Genomic DNA, 19993 nt, shown 5'->3' on the forward strand with positions numbered 1-19993 from the left:
TGTGTTTTTGTTATAAATGTTTACATGGACTAACCCCCCCTCCCTTGGGGGAATTCCTCCACAGAAAACACACTGGACGCTGCACTAGGTCAGAAACCAGAGGAGACTGTGAAATCCACCGCAGACGGACCACTTTTGGACAGAATGTCCTCTCCGTTAAAGGCAGCTCTTTGTGGAATAGCCTCCCAACTGAGATACGGGATTTTCCCACTCTCAATAGCTTTAAAGGACAACTCAAAGAATGGTTGAGAAACAAACATCCGTACAATCACCGCTAAATGCACTTTAACACAGGGGTATCTCTTCTTGCACTTTATGTAGCTCTTTTATCTTTTCTTGCACTTTATATGTTGTTGCTATTGTATTACCATGTCATAAATACTTGTGTATGCTGCTCTTGCTCTTTTGCGCTTTTTGCATATCATGTATTTTGTTTTTGCTATGTTTGTAAAATGTCCATCCATCCATCCATCTTCTCCCGCTTATCCGTGGTCGGGTCGCGGGGGTAGCAGTTCCAGCAGAGAGCCCCAAACTTTATTTTCCCTGGCGACATCAACCAGCTCTGACTGGGGGATCCCAAGGCGCTCCCAGGCCAGCGAAGAGATATAATCCCTCCACCTGGTCCTAGGTCTACCCCTTGGTCTCTTCCCAGCTGGACGTGCCTGGAACACCTCCCTAGGGAGGCGCCCAGGTGGCATCCTAACTAGGTGCCCGAACCACCTCAACTGGCTCCTTTCGACGCAAAGGAGGAGCGGCTCAACTCCGAGTCCCTCCCTGATGACCGAACTTCTCACCTTATCCCTAAGGGAGACACCAGCCACCCTGCGGAGAAAACCCATCTCGGCCGCTTGTATCCGCGATCTCGTTCTTTCGGTCATGACCCATCCTTCATAACCATAGGTGAGGGTAGGAACGAAAATGGCCCGGTAGACAGAGAGCTTTGCCTTCTGGCTCAGCTCCCTTTTCGTCACAACGGTGCGGTAAAGCGACTGCAGTACCGCTCCCGCTGCTCCGATTCTCCGGCCCATCTCACGCTCCATTGTTCCCTCACTCGAGAACAAGACCCCGAGATACTTGAACTCTTTCACTTGGGGTAAGGACTCATTCCCTACTTGAAGTGGACAGTCCATCGGTTTCCTGCTGAGAACCATGGCCTCAGATTTGGAGGTGCTGATCCTCATCCCAGCCGCTTCACACTCGGTTGCGAACCGATCCAGTGAGTGCTGAAGGTCGCAGACCGATGAAGCCATTAGAACCACATCATCTGCAAAAAGCAGTGGTGCAATTCTTAGTCCACCAAACTGCAGACCCCCTCCCCCATGACTACGCCTCGAAATCCGATCCATGTATATTACAAACAGGATTGGTGACAAAGCGCAGCCCTGGCGGAGGCCAACCCTCACCGGAAATGGGTCCGACTTACTGCAGAGGACCCGGACACAGCTCTCGCTTTGGGAGTACAGAGATTGGATGGCCCTGAGTAGAGACCCCCTCACCCCATACTCCCGCAGCACCTCCCACAGTAACTCCCTGGGAACTCGGTCATACGCCTTCTCCAAGTCTACAAAACACATGTAGACCGGATAAGCGTACTCCCAGGCCCCCTCCAGGATCCTTGCGAGAGTAAAAAGCTGATCCGTCGTTCCACGACCAGGACGGAATCCGCATTGTTCCTCCTCAATCTGAGGTTCGACAATCGGCCTGACCCTCCTTTCGAGACCTTAGAGTAAACTTTTTTTGTAAAATGTAATTTTCTTAAATGTTTTATGTGAGGGACTGCGAATGGAAACTAGCTCAAAACTAAATCTGGCACTGTTACGCTTCATACATTTGAATGTTTTAAGTGTTCATTACTGTGCATTGTCCCTACCAAATAAACGATTAAATAATAAATAAATGCTAATTGGTATTTCTACTAACTACAATTACACAACATTAATCTGGCAGATATTGTGATTCTTAGTTTTTTTTAAATAAAGATTTGTTATTTCTAACTTTTCTTTATTTAAAACAAAAATATCTCAAATATATATAAGAACTAATATAATATTTTTGAATGTTTAATAATAAAAAGTAAGATTGGAATGCATTACCTCTCTTTGACCTAAGGGGGACGTGAGGTGTGTGTGAAAACAACCTGCAGATATGCCTTGGTGCTTTGAGTTGAGATTGCAGCAGATTACAGTGATTGATAAACGAGAACAGATGTAAGCATTCATTTAAGGAATAAAAAGTATCTTATTATAATGGGTTACATGGTTAACCCTTGGTTGTGGAGCCTGATGGCTACAAGCACAGAAGATTGTGTAAGCCCCCCACTGCATTTCACCTTAACACCCCTGATGTAAATAGAGACTGCTGTACCATGACCATCTGTTTTCATTTCATCACTTGTTTCTATTTGTTCCTGTGAATGATATTGATGTGTGTACCTTGGCAGACCACAGCCAGGGTCAGGACCCCGCAGTTCTCCATGCACTGACTGTGGGCGCTCTCGAAGGAGATGCGGCTGCAGATCCCCACATTGTCTTCTTCCTCTGGCGCCTCCTCGTCGGTGACCGCTGTGCGGCGAGCGTTGTCGGCTGCGTGCCTCTTCAGGACGTTCCCCGCTCCGATCATCATACGAGTCGCCTGGAGAGAGGAGAGACGTCAGGAGAAACATAACTCATTCCTTCAACTTTGCTTCCCTTTTGCAAAGTGTTCACAACAAGTAAAAGACAGGGCGGGGATTTTCTAAATGTCATTTTTCACCACTAACAAAGGAAGGACTTATTGAGAAAATACTATCAATAGCAAATGTGGAGATCATTTTGAAGTATTAACGATGATTTTTATTGATTTATATGCTGTTTTCTTTTTTTATTTAACGATGGATTGATTGTTTGGTTTTTAAAATCAGTGCAATTACTTAAAATGCTGTGACACCCCCACCGTGTTTGTCTAGTTCATCCAACCACCTCAACATTATTAAAAAAATTACAATTTATTAAAAACAACATTTTCACAGGAAAAGCTGAATTGTTTGTACAATGAGTGAAACGTACGTTATTCACTTGTACTTGTGATATTCAGACTTTTAATGTATATCAGAAAATAGTATGCATGTTGTTAAGTTTCATTGAACTTTATAAACTTGATGTAGTTTCATCATGAGTTGAGAGGTCCTTTTGTAGGTCTGCATAACCTTGTGGGCTGGCTTCAGGAACTATTCATGTAAAATGTGTGAGAAATGGGCTAAGAACCCAGAATTGGAATTTGTAAATTGATATTGGAACCTGTGTGTGTGTGTGTGTCACCTGTATGCGGTAGAAGGCTCTGCTCTTCTGCTGGTGCAGCAGGGCGTAGTAGTTGGCCAGCTCCACCAGCTGGTCCAGCTCTTTGTCCGGATACTTCTGCTTCAGCTCCTTTATGATACGAATCACCTGGAGAGCAGAGCAGATTGAAATATCTAAACCACGCACTCACGCACGCACTTGCGCACGCACACACACACACACACACACACACACACACACACACACACACACACACACACACACACACACACACACAACACACACACACACACACACACACACACACACACACACACACACACACACACACACACACACACACACACCACACACACACACACACACACACACACACACACACACACACACACACACACACACACACACACACACCACACACACACACACACACACACACACACACACACACACACACTGCTAACTCTGCAGCTGGGATTGGAGGATAACACACAGTTTTCTGCCAGAACTTTAAAAAGCAATCTCTTTCTGATGATCTCTAATCTTTCATGTTTTAACTTCTGTTGAACGATGCGTAGGCTTCAGGCGTGGGTTCAAAAATACTTCTGCAATCTCATTGGAAACATTTTCAAATTATTAAGATGCAGAGTGCTAACTAGATAAAAAAGATTGTATTGCCAAACATTTAAAAAATAAAATGACTAAATGAGTCTTTCTCACATGGCATAAGATGTAGGCGAAGCAATAATAAGGCTTAAATATCAAGGACTTGCAGGTGGTCAATTGAATATATACAAACATTTTGGAACTCCAGAATGGGAAATATTTCTGCTATATACATTAGGGGCTTTCACATCAGAGTACTTTTCCCAGTATAGTTCCGATAGTTCTTGAAATGTTGCGTTCACACCAAAAATAAACGTTAGTTCATGAGAACCTTTTCACACCTTTTGTAGTACTTTCATGGGAGAAAAAGGTTCCCATTCCTGATTGGCTGGGCGAATTGCAAACCACGCCCCGTAAAACTCTGAAAAGTTTTGTGAAGCCGCCATAATATTTGCTGGCATTAGCATTATTAGCATTAGCCCAGCGCACCAACGGAGAGAGACTAACTTATGGCAACATAAAATAAAACATGGGAGTGGTGGAGATGAGGAGGTGTCTGCGTTCTGGCGATTTACTCGGAAGGCTTCAGTAGAAGCTGCTGGTCCTAACTCCGGGGACTTCCGGCCGGGGACTTCGGGTGGCAGTATACCAGCGACGTGCAGTCAGGGGAGGCAGAGCCTCACCTGTCATACTCCAATGTAACGGAAAAACAACTAAAGAAAAACTAAATAGTAATAATAATAAAATGTCTCCACTGATCTGTGTTGTAAATGTGATTTCTGTTTGATTCCAATCGCTTTTTATAGTCAAAATCAGCAAATTGGCCGAGCTCCGCTACAACTATGGGTAGCGATGAGAAGTGAGGCAGGGACGAGCTCTGCCTCACGTAAACCCACAGTAACTGGCTGGAGCGCGGGCACTAATTTAACGCGGGCACTTATTTTGTGAGCGCGCTCAAGCCAGTTACTGTGGGGTAAGGTGAGGCACAGATGAGCTCTGCCTCACCTCAGAATGCGTCACCCCACAGAAACTGGCTGGAAAGCGGGCACTAAGCGCATGCCTGCACCATCTCACTGTATGTCACCAATGTAATGTTTGTAGATCCCTTTATTACATTTATCCTCGCCATCCATAGTCTCTAAATAACTTATTTCACGTATATATGATATTTAGGCCCGCTGGTCTCATCATACAACGGCAATGAAAAAAGCACCAGGGGAGGCAGCCATAACCTCTGCCGCACTGAAGGGGGCGAACGTGAGCCCACAGGTTCTTGTTGCTACTGTTATTCTACGCAGAGACGGTAGACGCAAACAACAAACTAGACTTTTGAAACTACAGGAAGATAAGGAGGACTTTTACAAAAAAGTAATAGAGATTGTTGTCCAGAAGGACAGCATGGACTTCATCTTCAAGTCAAGGTAAGACCACCATTTGAATGAACATGGGATCTTACTAAGAAAGAACAATCCAATATTTAGATTTTGGGTATCCTTTTGTTGAAAAGTCTGTTTAAAATGAATCGAAACATCAGACTAAAAAAGCTTTTGAAAATAACCGAACATTTTGATTAAGGTCAAAATATAATATTTCTAAATCTGACTCTGAAAGAGTCAGTGCCTCACCAGCCATGAACCTCACCGCACGTCACATACGCCATGAAGTTGTTTGCGGCCTGCCAGTAAACCCAAAGCAGAAGAAGAAGAAGTGACGTTAGCGGCTTCATTTGCCTAATCCTCCCTCAGGGACTTATTCCGGTGTGAACGCGATCTGTACTTAGTTCATGAGAACTAAAGAGTTCTGATAAATAGCTATCAGTATTCTCTTTGTGTGTGGGATTTGAAGCAGTTCCTGATAAACGTACTTGTTTATTAATGGACATGCAGAACACACTGACTGAGTGTGTTAGGCGGTACCTTACTATCCAATTCGGAACACAGCCTATTTGAACTGGCAAGATCAGAAGCTGTGTCTACACTAACAAAAGTCGGGGTTTGTTTTGCATTTATCTTTTTAATGAAATCAAAGTCCTCCTGACTTTACCTGGCAAAACTAGACTAAACATTTTGAGCCAATAACCAATAATAGTATTATCTTTCGAAAATGCAAAAAAATGAGCAGCAGTTTTGGTGTGGATGGTCCTCCCTGTGTCACTTTACTGGACTCATTATCGTATTATCGTCTGTCATTGTAAACATGTACCCTCTCCTCTCCCTCTATCTAACATTTCAGCATGCTGCTAACAGATTTAAATGTGGATAATGTAATCTTCAATCCCTCTGCCTCAACTTGAGTTAAGTGTCTATACTCTAACAAGTAAAACGGGACATAGTTTGCATGAGTTGGTAACAGCTCCAACATTTTATCAGACAATTTTGCCGTCTCCCGCAAGGAAATAATCAACTCTTTGCACATTAGTGTCCTCATCATAACAGCAGAAATTGTGTTTCCTATGTTCACTGCATTTTTCACAGACACAAAACCTGGGAAACGAGATTAGAGACGTATTACAGAGCACATTCTGCAGTGAGAACGTGTGAATTAAAAACTTTCTTTGCTCTCCACTCTCTTTTTCCAGTCTCCGCAAACATCGTAATGTTGAATAAATGACAGTACAGTCTTTTTTATGAGGTAAGAAATGACCAGACACAGCATGAGGGAATGGAGTGCAATAAACAAAAGGTGCAAAATGTTTCTGTTTTCATTCTTAACGGCATTCCTGCGGATGGGACTGTTGGCTCAGTGAAGGTGTCGCAGTTCTAATTCTACACCATCCAGGTAGGTGCACTGGCCATTCAAATATATGCAATCCCACATTTATGGTAAACCTTGACTTTAGTTAAATGTATAATGCCAACAGATTTGATATAACTGTATTATGTTAGTTGAAAGCAAGAATATTAAGTTGAACCTATTTAAACTTAATATTATTGCTTTCAACTAACCTAATACAGTTATTACATTACATTACATTGCATTTAGCTGACGCTTTTATCCAAAGCGACTTACATTAAGTGCATTCGACCAAGAAGATACAAACTAGAAGAAAACAGAATCATATAAGTACACTAAGTGCTATTCTCCAAGTCCACAAAACACATGTAGACCGGATAAGCGTACTCCCAGGCCCCCTCCAGGATCCTTGCGAGAGTAAAAAGCTGATCCGTCGTTCCACGACCAGGATGGAATCCGCATTGTTCCTCCTCAATCTGAGGTTCGACAATCGGCCTGACCCTCCTTTCGAGTACCTTAGAGTAAACTTTCCCGGGGAGGCTGAGTAGTGTGATGCCTCTGTAATTGGCACACACCCTCTGATCCCCCTTTTTAAAAAGGAGAACCACCACCCCGGTCTGCCACCCCTTCGGTACTGTTTCCGACTTCCACGCAATGTTGATGAGACGTGTCAACCATGACAGTCCCTCAACACCCAGAGCCTTCAGCATTTCCGGGCGGATCTCATCCACCCCCGGGGCTTTGCCACTGTGGAGTTGTTTAACAACCTCAGTGACCTCCCCCCGGGAGATTGGTGTTGATCCCCCGTCATACTCCAGCTCTGCCTCTAACATAGAGGGCGGAGTTGTCGGGTTCAGGAGTTCCTCAAAGTGTTCCTTCCAACGCCCTAACACTCCATCAGTTGAGGTCAACAACGTCCCATCCTTACTGTACACAGCTTGGATGGTTCCCTGCTTCCCCCCTCCTGAGGTGTCGGACATTTAATAAAAGTACATTTTTAAATTGGTCTAATTAAGAATCATGGTTTCTGTTTTTGACATGATTTTTTCCGTTTGCCCAGAAGCAAGACACACCCCCCCCTGAAATAACTTAAAAACAATATTTAACCTAAATCGTTATTTTCACTTCAAAGCATTTCACATGACCACGTGACGTACAAAGCAAGGTGACTTCAAGATTTGCTGCAGCCGCCATTACACCGCTACCCACTGTCTGTGAGAGTGTATGACCCAAAAACACTTTTAAATAAGGTATGGATTTGAAATGTTTTTTTTTTTTTTTTTTTAAACTATGTTTAAATGTTTATCCATTTAGTGTCGTGCCAAGATAAACAACTAATTTACCATCTGTCTTTGTATTTAGCTATGTGTTAGCAAAGTTTAACGTGTCACAATTTATTTTAAGGATGGCTTAACTATGGAGCTATTTCAGGGTCATAAGTTTTGATCATTCAAAAAAATACTATTTATTTGAAAGTTCAAGTTTTTATCCTGAACTTTGAAAAATACAATGATGTATTCAAAATAAAAATAAGAATTTGAAATAATTTTTCAGGTTGAATATTATTTTGATTCAGTTCAGCAGTTTTTTGGAATAAAATATTTATTTTCAGATTTCACTTTTATACATATTTTGATATTTGAATCCTTATTGTTTTCAGTTGCAGATTTTTCGTTTTCAGATTCAAAACTTGTTTTTTCAGGTTTCACATTGCTTTTCACCTTCAGATCGTTTTTCACTTTCAGATCGTTTTTTTTCGCTTTCAGACTTTTGGCCCTGGTGTTGCTTGGGGGGGGGGGGGGCTTACCAAAGAGTAGTTTGGCTTCCTGAGTGACAGGCCTCCCTCTGTCATGAGAAATATAACTCAACACTTTCTATACACAATACTCCCGTGATTGGTGGGAAACCAAACTGATACCAGCGTTCCGTTAAGCTAGCTGTTGAGCATCGTAGTTGGCAAATATCAAGGTATATAAGAGCAATACACTGTGCTAGAATGTGAAATTACGTATCCGCAACGAGCCAGCAGGTTGTTCTGGTGGACCTGACGCCATCCCCTGCTGTCTCACGGAGAGATAGGTCCTTCCTTCCTGCAGCGGTCAGACTATAGAACCAGCACAGCCCCTAGACGTCCCACAGGGGATACATTTACATTGTTACAGCAGAGAAGAGCCAAAGACAGCGTAATGTTACCTAAAGCATGCATAAAAAAAGTATTAAAGATTAAAAAAAGAAATTATATATTTTTTAAAGTTACACAATACACACCCTGTAACAGTTCTGCGGATTTAGCAGCCAGGTATATATTGCACAGTTTTTAACGGCATATATATTGCACATATTGCAAATATTGCACATAGATGTTATTTGTCAACAAGAGGTGTTATAGTCTATATATGTTGTTTTGTGCGGGGTCTAAAGGTATTCTGATTCTGATGCAAAAACCAAGCCAAACCAAACAAAACTGCGTTCATGGAGCTACGTGGAAATGGGGAAGGACCATGCCCGGCGCCGTGGGAGGGCCAGGCCCTCCCATTTGACATTCTTGCCCTCCCCCAATAAACACGATTTTTATTATTTATAAAAAAAAAAAATTTCAATTTTTTTTATTATAAATAAACTGTGAACTTTTATGCACGATGTATGTGATGTCAGATAGTAACTAAAAAAAAAAAATCGCAGGCTACGTCAAATAAATTCATGTGTCTGTTGTGATTTGTGATTCGTCCACATTTAGACCAATCACAGCATCACACTCTATTATATTCTGGATTTGTTTATTGTGCATTCTGTAAACTCCCATTTATGTTTGAATTACACAATGGACATCAGAAATTGGCTCAAAAGGTCAAAGGATTTATTAAAACGAAGAACTGCAGCCGATGCAGCAGCTGGCGACCCTGCACCTGCCGTTGCAGCAGCACGCCTTAATGTCACAAACTTGACCTCGGCAAACCCCGGGGCTGAGTTAGCGAGCCCAATCCATGACTCATCAAGGCGGCCGCCACCAACGCTGTCCTCCAAGGCACAGCTCCTTGTGCCCCTACCATCACCACCTGCGGTGCCACACCCTGCACCACACCCGCCAGCATCCTCCTCCTGCTCCGTGCCGGTGCCTCCACTACAGATGCTACCTTGCAGCACACCGCTCAAAGACCAACAGCCCCAGATGATCTTGGGGTTAATAAACCCAACCAGGTGAAACTGGATCGTTATCCAGGGAGATTGTTTTCAGGAAAGAAGCGCACTTTTGCCGCTGCATGGTACACAACAGACCATGGCTTGAATATTCGTTAAAAGCAGACGCAGCCTTTTGTTTCCCCTGTAGACAGTTTAAAGTAAATACGTCTTCATCTGATGCGGCTTTTACTGTCAAAGGTTTTTGCGACTGGAAACACGCATTACAGACTGATAAAGGACTGCTAAGGCATGCCGCATCAAAAGAACACATTTCATGTGAGAGTTTGTGGAGAGAGAGACAGATACGCGAGGAAACAAATAAGGAAATGAGTACTTTGGTGCAGATCAGCTGGCACGGAGCCGTTATTACGTGTCAGCTGTCGTTGATATTATAGCTTTTTTAGCTGTCAACCAACTCCCTCTCAGAGGTGACCACGATTCACTCCACAGCATGTCCGAGTCAGGCAGTGGGCTCTTCCTATCACTGTTTGAGTATACACTGCACAAAGATGCAGAGTTGGCCAAAATAATGGACAGCATTCCCCACACAGCAACATACACCTCTCACGACATGCACAATGCCATAATAGAGCTAACAGCAGCTCATCGTCTCCGTCTCTACTATTTCTCTCCGAGTGCAGCGATGAGGAAGCTGCCATCCTTAACCAGTGTGCCTTGCTCATGATTTACCAGTCTGTGCTGCCACGCACACAATGTTTCAAAAGTGGTTTCTATGTTGCCCTTTATTTGTGTATGTATTTGCGATAAGTGTGCGTCTTTGCGCAATGCTGTTGGCCTTGCTGTTTGATATATTGTGCCGCAGGCCCGCAGCACGTGACGGTGTTGTGTGCCCTCCCATGAAAATCATATGCCCTCCCTTTAGATTTGTTCTGGCGCCGGGTCTGGGAAGGACAATGCTTGATTGCCGATACGTAATTTGACATTCTAGCACAGTGTACTGCTCTTATACCTTGATTGTTGCCAACTACGATGCTCAACAGCTCGCTTAACGGATATTTGACGCTGGTATCAGTTTACCACCAATCACGGGAGTATTGTGTAAAGAAAGTATTAAGTTATATTTCTCGCGCTACCTAACATCCATGAAGGCAACATGACAGAGGGAGGCCTGCCACCAACCTGCCACTCTGGAAGCCAAACTACTCTTTGCTAAGCCCCGCCCCCCCAAGCAACATCAGGGCCAAAAGTCTGAAAGCGAAAAAAAAAGATCTGAATGTGAAAAACGATCTGAAGGTGAAAAGCAATGTGAAACCTGAAAAAACAAGATTTTAAACTGAAACAATAATTGTTTTGAATCTGAAAACGAAAAATCTGCAACTGAAAAAAATAAGGATTCAAATATCAAAATATGTATAAAAGTGAAATCTGAAAATAAATATTTTATTCAAAAAATTGCTGAACTGAATCAAAATAATATTCAACTTGAAAAATTATTTCAAATACTTATTTTTATTTTGAATACATCATTGTATTTTTCAAAGTTCAGGATAAAAACTTGAACTTTCAAATACATTTTATTTTTTTGAATGATCAAAAATAGCTCCATACTTGACCAGATAATTTTCATGCATTTATCATGCAAGTGGCGATTTTTTTGTTGTGCCGGTTTGACTAGTGAAAAGTTTAAATAGTTGCAAATGTTATATTGGTTTCACATGTATTTTATATGGGGCTATGGTTTAGCAAGTTTAGCTACGTGTTAGCTTGTTTTTAAGCTAACCAGGTCATTTTCATAAATGTATCATGCATGGGGTGAACTTCTGTTGTGTTAGTGTGACTAGTGAAAAGGTTGAATTGTTGCGAACGTTATTTATTTTTAATATATACGTTATATATATACCCGTAGACGAGAAAACCGCGCCAGTCTGCTCTGTGTGTGGTCTGATGAAGGCCCGGGCGTGCTGGTGTGCTCCGACACACACACGCAGAGCTGGCAGGTGAGGCAAAGTGGGGAGAAGAAAGTAAAGGTCCCTGAAAATGTTTTATGAATTTGGTGACTGAAATGCATATAACTGTGAGTGGCATGGGCCTTTGGAGTAAAAAACGAGAGTGTTTAATTCAAGCTTGTTTATGAACAGGGGCTGGGGCTGTCGGGGGCTAAACAGAGCACATAGTACAACGCTATAACTTAATCAGCATCGCATGTTTTCATTAAAAAAATGCATTTAAAATGCGTGCTCTGCTCATAAAAAACACTGCAGCATATAATTAAATACACTAACAGCCAGACCCCAGCCAGCGTTAGAGATGTTTATACTTTTGGCGAGCCGTTATTAAAGCTCCGGGACCACTATAGTTATGTGGCTGAAGGTGTATCTCTGCTCTGCAGGCTGCAGCAACCCGCACTCGGACCATGCCGCTCCGGAGGGGACTGTAAACAGTGGGGAGGGGGAAACAACCCGAATCTCCTTGTAACACGCTGCCCGTCTTGTTGACCATGCTTTGAGGGTGTGTGATTTATGCTGGGTTAAGATTGTTTAAATACACCTTGTTTATTTATTTATTTCCTCTATGTTTACAGGTTTGCTGTTTCCACTGAAGGTCACAATGTATGCTGATTTGGTAAGTTCCAAAATGAACTGCAAGTAGTTTTCATGTACGTTTAAAAAGGATTGAAAAACCCAAAATGGAGACTTACGGCCCGTCCACACGGCAACGTGCGTTGAAGCCAGGGGTCTGAGCTCCCACGGACGCAGTGAAATCATCTGTGTGGGTCGCTAATACATTACCAACAACCATTATTTTAATCAAAAATAATGCATGTGTCAATGTAATGAGTATTATTTATGCTAACGAGGTGAATAGGCTAAACTCAAAACATGTTTTCCAAAAGAACTACGTATCTCTTGATGACAATATGCCTGCACTTCCAAGGTTGCGCAATCTATGCCTGTGAGCGTACTGCGCGAGCCGAGATGATGTGTGTGCGTCGTTGAACCTTTTCATATTTAAGTTTGTAGCAAGTAGAGGGCTGCTGCTGCTGGTGTGTGTGTGTGTGTGTGTGTGTGTGTGTGTGTGTGTGTGTGTGTGTGTGTGTGTGTGTGTGTGTGTGTGTGTGTGTGTGTGGAGCTCAGTTTATAACTCGAACCCTGCTTGAAGCTTCAACGCAGCTTCCCACTCACTTTGAATGGGGTGACGTCACGCTTTGCCGAACTGCATTGTGCTTCCGTCGCTTCACTTTGCCTCTGTTGCTCGCTTGAAAAGTTGAGAAAAGTTCAACTTTTCAAGCTTCGACGGAAGCGTGCTTGTGTGTCTGGGGCGGGAGATTGATGTGATTGAATTTTGGTCGAGCTTCAGACACGCCCGCCGGCAAGCTTCAACGTACGCTGCCGTGTGGAGGCTGCGTTACTCTACTCTAATCTCAAGTGATAATATATCTAGCTAGGTACCCAAATGTTAAGGTAATTTAAAATATTAAAGTTAAATGAGAACAAGTATGTATTGTACAAGTAAATGAAAAATACAAGACTGCACTTCATTAATATTGTTGCATGTAAAGTCAATCCTCACATCTGTATGTTTATTGAACAAAAGCTCCTGGTGGCAATCATTTGCTCTGTCATTCCAGGCATGTCACTATTGTGAGACATACACTGACATTCAGTCGTCAGTGTATCATTGCACTATTACTAATATCATTGTTTATGTTCTTGTTTTTTCCAGTTCCTTTTGGGTTGCTTGACATGACCGTGAAAACGCCAGCCAAGTTACAAATTCTTCTGAATCCCGATGACACCAGGAAGCTAGTTCTGCCTAATGGAGACAATGGCGCAGCTTACTAATGAAGTCAGGAAAGTGTGTGAAATAGAGAGCCACAGTGACGCATCCTAAAACCCGGAAGTAAACTCCTACCGGTTCCCTCGACAAAAAAGCAATGCAATTTCAATATGCAATAGCTGGAAATAAGGTCTGTGGTTGACACACATTTAAGAGACGGATCACGTTTTGTTCAGCCGGATCATAAATCTAATTGATGGATTTATGATCAATAGATTTATTATTCGAAAATTATAAAAGTAGGGTAGACATGTGGATATTATCCGGCTGAACAAAACGTGATCCGTCTCTTAAATGTGTGTCAACCACAGACCTTATTTCCAGCTATTTTCTAAAATCCTATGGAGAAATTGCATTGCTTTTTTGTCGAAGGAACCGGAAGTGGTAAAATGCTGACTTACTTCCGGGTTTTAGGATACGTCACTGTGGCACTCTATAGGTGGAGACATTGACCTGACATCCACGGCTGACCTTGAAGATTTGACAACTATCAAGGTCATCCCAATACCTGATGATGGTGTCCAAGAATACATCTTTACCGTCTGTGAAGAAGCAGTGTCTGCTCAATCAGACGATACTGACATCTTGTCCACACCCTCCAGCTCAGTCTCTACAAGAACTTGTTGAAATGATTGAACTGACACAAAAGGCCAACCTTGTTCAAAGATTGCAATGCTAGGGATTGAACTGCATTTTTCGTTGCTTAATTGCTTTGGCCTCTGTATGTTTCATTTGAAGTTAAAAAAGAATGTGACTTCACAGATTCTGGTAATGCTACTTAAACCCTTCTTAATGGCTAATACATGTTTATCTGAAGTTGTAATTAAGAGCTGCAGAAAATATTGTTGAAGTGTTTAAAAATGTAAAAAAAAAACAAGATGTCATGCATACGTTCTAGTGTTTTATTAAAAGGCAGCCAGGTTTAAACGCATTACATATTTACATTTTAAAGGAGGGATATGCAAGCTAGTTTAACATGTTCATATGCATATTTGTGATGTATATAGTTAAGGCTACAGGAGAGTTTTGTAAAAAAAAAAAAAAGCCAAAGTGATCTTGATTTGCTTTTATTTATTTTTTACATAAGTGCAAATTGGTTACATCATTTACTCAATTAATTGTATTAAATTATTGATGTATTTATTTTTAATTAAAAACATATTGTATTTTATAAAACAGAATAGGTGATGCATATTTTAAAGACATCCCAATAAATGTTAAGGTCTTTTGAAGAGAATATTCCTGTCTTTATGTGAACTGAGCTAAACAAAGTGTTATAAGTTTAAGTCAAAATGTAATTTGTTTACAGTAAACAAAACACAGTATTGTATTGAAGTACATTCCAGTTTTTGCTTTGTAATAAAAGAAAATATTTTAAAGCTATAATAAAAAATATTGCCTGCAACAAAATGAAGTATTTTTTTTAAATATTTGTTCACAAACATAAAATATGAGGTTAGTCCAAAAGGAAAAATTAAGTTATAACAAAGTAATACATGTTCTGCGGTCTTTAGAATGAATCATCTTATTACTTTGTGTGAATGTAAATATATATCTTAGACGGAAGCAATATTTTTAACTTGATTCAAATTAATTTTTTTAGGTAAAAAAATGAAGTTGGAATAAACTAAAAAAATTAGCTGTAACAAATTAGCGATTTTTTTTTAAGTTAGTCCAAAGTATTCATTTTTTCAGTGTAGCTTTAGATAAGCCAGTCTTTTGTTAGTATATAAGTGCTTTGTTAATAGTTCTATTGCTCGAAGTGGAGTCGAAAGAGATAAGTTTTCAGTCTGCGCCGGAAGGTGTGCAAGCTATCTGCTGTCCTGATGTCAATGGGGAGCTCATTCCACCATTTTGGAGCCAGGATAGCAAACCCACGTGTTTTTGCTGATGGGAACTTGGGTCCCCCTCGCAGTGACGGTGCAGCGAGCCGTTTGGTTGATGCAGAGCGGAGTGCACGTGCTGGGGTGTACGGTTTAACCATGTCCTGGATGTAGGAAGGGCCAGATCCATTCGCAGCATGGTGCGCAAGTACCAGTGTCTTGAAGTGGATTCTAGCAGTTACCGGAAGCCAGTGAAGGGAGCGGAGGAGCGGCGTGGTGTGGGAACATTTAGGAAGGTTGAAGACCAGACGAGCCGTTGCATTCTGGATGAGCTGCAGAGGTCGGATGGCACATGCAGGTAGACCAGCCAGGAGGGAGTTGCAGTAGTCTAGGCGTGAGATGACGAGAGCCTGGACCAGAACCTGCGTGGCTTTCTGTGTCAGCTGGGGACGTATCCTCCTGATGTTGTAAAGCGTGTATCTGCAGCAGCGGGTTGTAGCAGTGATGTTTGCAGTGAAGGACAGGTTGTTATCTAGGGTCACACCCAGATTCATTGCAGTCTGAGTCAGGGGAACAACAGAGGTGCCGATGTTGATTGTCAGGTCAAGAGTGGGACAATCTTTTCCCGGAAGAAAAAGCAGCTTAGTCTTGTCAAGGTTGAGCTTGAGGTGGTGAGAAGACCTCCACTGAGAGATGTCTGCTAGACAAGCAGAGATGCGTGCCACGACCTGGGTCTCTGAGCGGGGAAAGGACAGAATGAATTGGGTGTCATCAGCGTAGCAGTGGTATGAAAAACCATGCGGGCTAATGACTGATCCGAGCGAGTTTGTGTACAGAGAGAAGAGGAGGGGACCAAGGACAGAGCCCTGAGGGACCCCTGTAGTTAATTGACAATGGTCGGACTCGGACCCTCTCCAAGTGACCCTGTAGGTGCGGTCTTCGAGGTATGAGGTGAGGAGGGAAAGTGCAGAGCCTGAAACTCCAAGTTCTTGGAGAGTGCGAAGGAGAATCTGATGATTCACCGTGTCGAATGCAGCAGACGGGTCCAAAAGGATGATGACAGAGGAGAGGGAGGCTGCTTTGGCAGTGTGCAGTTCCTCAGTGACAGCTAGGAGGGCAGTTTCTGTGGAGTGACCTGCCTTGAAACCAGACTGGTGCGGATCCAGAAGGTTGTTCTGATGGAGATAACAGACAGTTATCTTAGTTTTAGACAGGAACGGGAGGAGAGAGACAGGCCTGTAGTTTTATAACATCAGACGGGTTGAGAGTGGGTTTCTTTAGGAGAGGGTTTACTCTTGCCTCCTTGAGACTGTTTGGAAAGTGGCCAGAAGTTAGAGAAGTGTTGATGAAATGGGTGAGAAACGGTAGAATATCAGGAGCGATAGTCTGAAGGAGGTTTGAGGGGATAGGGTCCAGAGGACAGGTGGTAGTACGGGCAGAGGTAATGAGGGTAAGAACCTCACTTGGAGAGAGAGGGGAAAAGGAGGTTAGTGTGTGGGTGAAAGGTGGGTCTGGTGACCCAGCGGTGAGTAAAGGTGAGTCAGAAAAATAAGAGTGAATATCATCAACCTTTTTTTCAAAGTAGTTAACAAAGTCGCTTGGAAGAAGGGAGGAGGGGGAAGGGGCTTTGGGGGGGGGGGGGGGGTCCAGGAGGGAGGAGAAGATGGAAAATAGTCTTTTGGGATTGGAATAGGAAGATTGGATCTTATCTTGAAAGAAAGTGCTTTTTGCCTGAGAGATCGAAGCAGAGAAAGAGGATAGGAGAGCCTGATAGGTTAGGAGGTCGTCATGGTGTTTGGATTTCCACCGTTTCCGCTCTGCTGCCTGAAGGATGGTTCTATTAGCACGCAGTGCGTCATTTAGCCAGGGAGCAGGAGGGGACTGACGAGCCTGCCGAGATGTGAGAGGACAGAGAGAGTCCAGAGAGGATGAGAGAGTAGAGAGGAGAGTTTCTGCAGCAGAGTTTGGAGGCAGGAGTTGGAACGAGTCAGAGGAAGGGAGGGCTGAGAGCACCGATGAGGTAAGACTAGGGGGAGAGGGAACGAAGGTTACGGCGGACAGGTGCAGAGTTAGAAGAGATTAGTTTGTTGTGTTTGGAAAGGGATAGAGAGAATGAAATGAAGAAGTGATCGGAAGTGTGGAGCGGGTTTACAGAGAGGTTAGAAGTAGAGCAGTTCCTTGAGAATATGAGATCAAGGACATTGCCAGCTTTATGAGTTGGTGGGGACGGAGACAGTGAGAAAGCAAAGGTGGTTAAAAGAGATGTTAGTTCAGATGTCTTCAGATGACTTCAACCTCCTGTCCACTGCTCCTAGTTCTAGACTCCTGGTACTAGGATGGGTTAAAAGCAGAGAACAAATGTCACTGTGTGTGCTGTGTGCTCTGCATGTGTGACCATTAAAGAGGGGTTTCATCCCTCCCAATTCTAATTCTAAAAAAAAAAAGTTTAAGTCTCCGAGAAGTACAGCGGGAGGGCCAGTTTCAGGGATGTGTGAGAGGAGATTATCTAATTCCTCCAAAAAGTCCCCCAAGGCGCCTGGTGGACGGAAGAGAACAACAATGGTTAATTGTATAGGATGGGTTACTGTGACGGCATGGAATTCAAAGGTGGAAGGAGTGAAGTTAGGTAGCTTGAAGAGGGAAAAGCTCCATTTGGGAGAGAGCAGGAGACCAGTGCCACCTCCTCTGCCAGTGGGTCTGGGTGTATGGGAGAAGGAATATGCAGTGGAGAGAGCTGCTGGGGTGGATGTGTTGGATGGAGTAATCCAGGTCTCAGTGAGAGCAAGGAAATCCAGGGACTGCAGGGAGGCGTAGCCAGAGATGAAGTCAGCCTTAGGAACAGCTGACTGGCAGTTCCACAGGCCGCCTGAAACTAGATGTTGGATCTCAGTGGAGCATGTGGGATAGACGAGAGCAGGCCGGTTATATCGATTACGAGATACACGGGGCCAGTAATAATTGCGAGAAGACACATGAACAGGAATGGAGAATATACACATGATTTTTAGCAAGACTGGATAAAAACACCAGCGATACTTGGCTCATTTAAAGTAGGATTTACCTCCTCTTTGCATCACTCGTGACTCCAACAGGACTCTATTGTCTTTGTCAGTCTTAGAGACTCCAACAGGACTCTATTGTCTTTGTCAGTCTTTGTCTGTCTGATGCTCCAGGAAAGTGCTACCTAAAATGGACAGAGCTGTGGGGCCACGCCCCTTTAATTAGTTAACTCTCTGCAGCTGATGGGCCTCAATAGGAAATCGAAACTGGCTCACTCCTGAGTTGTTAATGAAACTTTTTAGTGGCACAATAGTTTACAATTACATTAAACCCTAAGTTATAAAGTTATGAGTTTAACCCTTAATACAGTTACACCTACTCAATAAAGCTCTTAGTATTCTACAAATGTTTAAATCAAAGTTAACCCTAGCAGCCAGTTAGTTCAGTTTCAAGGTTTCTGTCAAACTAATTGTCCCAAATTTCTGCCTGAAAAATACTGTAGCGGTTTTGAGATTAAAATCACAATTTCAGTCAGATCAACTTCAGAGCATTTATACAGAGCACACACACACTGAAACAGAACAGTCTAAACTCACACAATTATAGAAGTCACCAGTTGTTATCCTGTCCAAAATCGAGTTATGTTTCTCAAACTGGACTGCACTGTGTGTCATGCCTTAGTGCCCCCTGAAACAATGATCCCCCTGTCCACGTTGCCAGGTTGTGTAATGCAGCTTTGTTTATGGTCCCATCATATATATTAGAAATGTAAGCTAGGGTGAGCATACATTTTGTCTCTGTCTGTGCTCGTTATAAGTGAGGAACATCAATAATAAAAAATCAGTAGCATCTTTTTGAGATCTTTCAACAAATAAACGATAACGTTAGTTCTAAGTTTAATTGTGCAATTCCAATTGTGTATGGTGTTATTTAAACTTTTCCGGTGACAAGTATTTGAACTTTTGAGATAGATTTGAATAGACATCCCTAACTGTTTCAAAAGTCTGAGATTCCGGATAAATACATGACACGGGACTTCAATACAGAAAAATCTCCTTACTGATTGGCTGATACAAAGTTAAATTAGAAAGCTAGGAGAAATCCTATCTGTTCCACGTTGTTCAAGACCTCCATGCTTATCTCCACTTAAGAATCCTGAATATAACTTGAATATGATTCTTCATTCAGCACTCGTCCTGTCAGGCCTGTATCTTTGATAACAATGTACCTGCAGGCATCTTGGGATATCTGAGCCATGATAACAAAGGCTCCCACAGATTTTAAATTGTAGCCCTGAGGCATGAGGCAGTGATCGTACAGTGCTTTGTATTTCACAGTTCAAGTAGCCTTCAGTAATATTATATTTCAGTGTTTATTTTATTTCCAAACTTTTTTGTCAACGCCATACAGTCCTTTGGGGTGTGTTTCAAATTGCTTGGACAGTGTCCTTCCTAATATATGATTCCTCACTTTTGGAATCCCTGAGTTAGGAAGATTAATTATGTATTCCCCCTGTATGATTGTTATCGTGTGTCTGTCCTACTGTTTTTATTGTTTGTCTGTTTTGGACACTGTGCA

At 42.6% G+C, this 19993-nt stretch overlaps 1 protein-coding gene across 1 annotated transcript in view; it reads right to left on the bottom strand.

Annotated features, from left to right (window-relative positions):
• LOC117561906 (sodium/calcium exchanger 2-like) overlaps positions 1 to 19993 on the bottom strand; it is a gene marked incomplete at its 5' end in the record, with an annotated part of 291101 nt that overhangs the window by 91500 nt on the left and 179608 nt on the right. The window contains 2 exon segments of the mRNA XM_034239574.1: positions 2433 to 2631; positions 3297 to 3422. Coding sequence (XP_034095465.1) covers positions 2433 to 2631; positions 3297 to 3422 — 325 coding nt within the window.

This window comes from Gymnodraco acuticeps, unplaced genomic scaffold (assembly GCF_902827175.1).
Source record: "Gymnodraco acuticeps unplaced genomic scaffold, fGymAcu1.1, whole genome shotgun sequence".
Lineage (NCBI taxonomy): Eukaryota > Metazoa > Chordata > Actinopteri > Perciformes > Bathydraconidae > Gymnodraco > Gymnodraco acuticeps.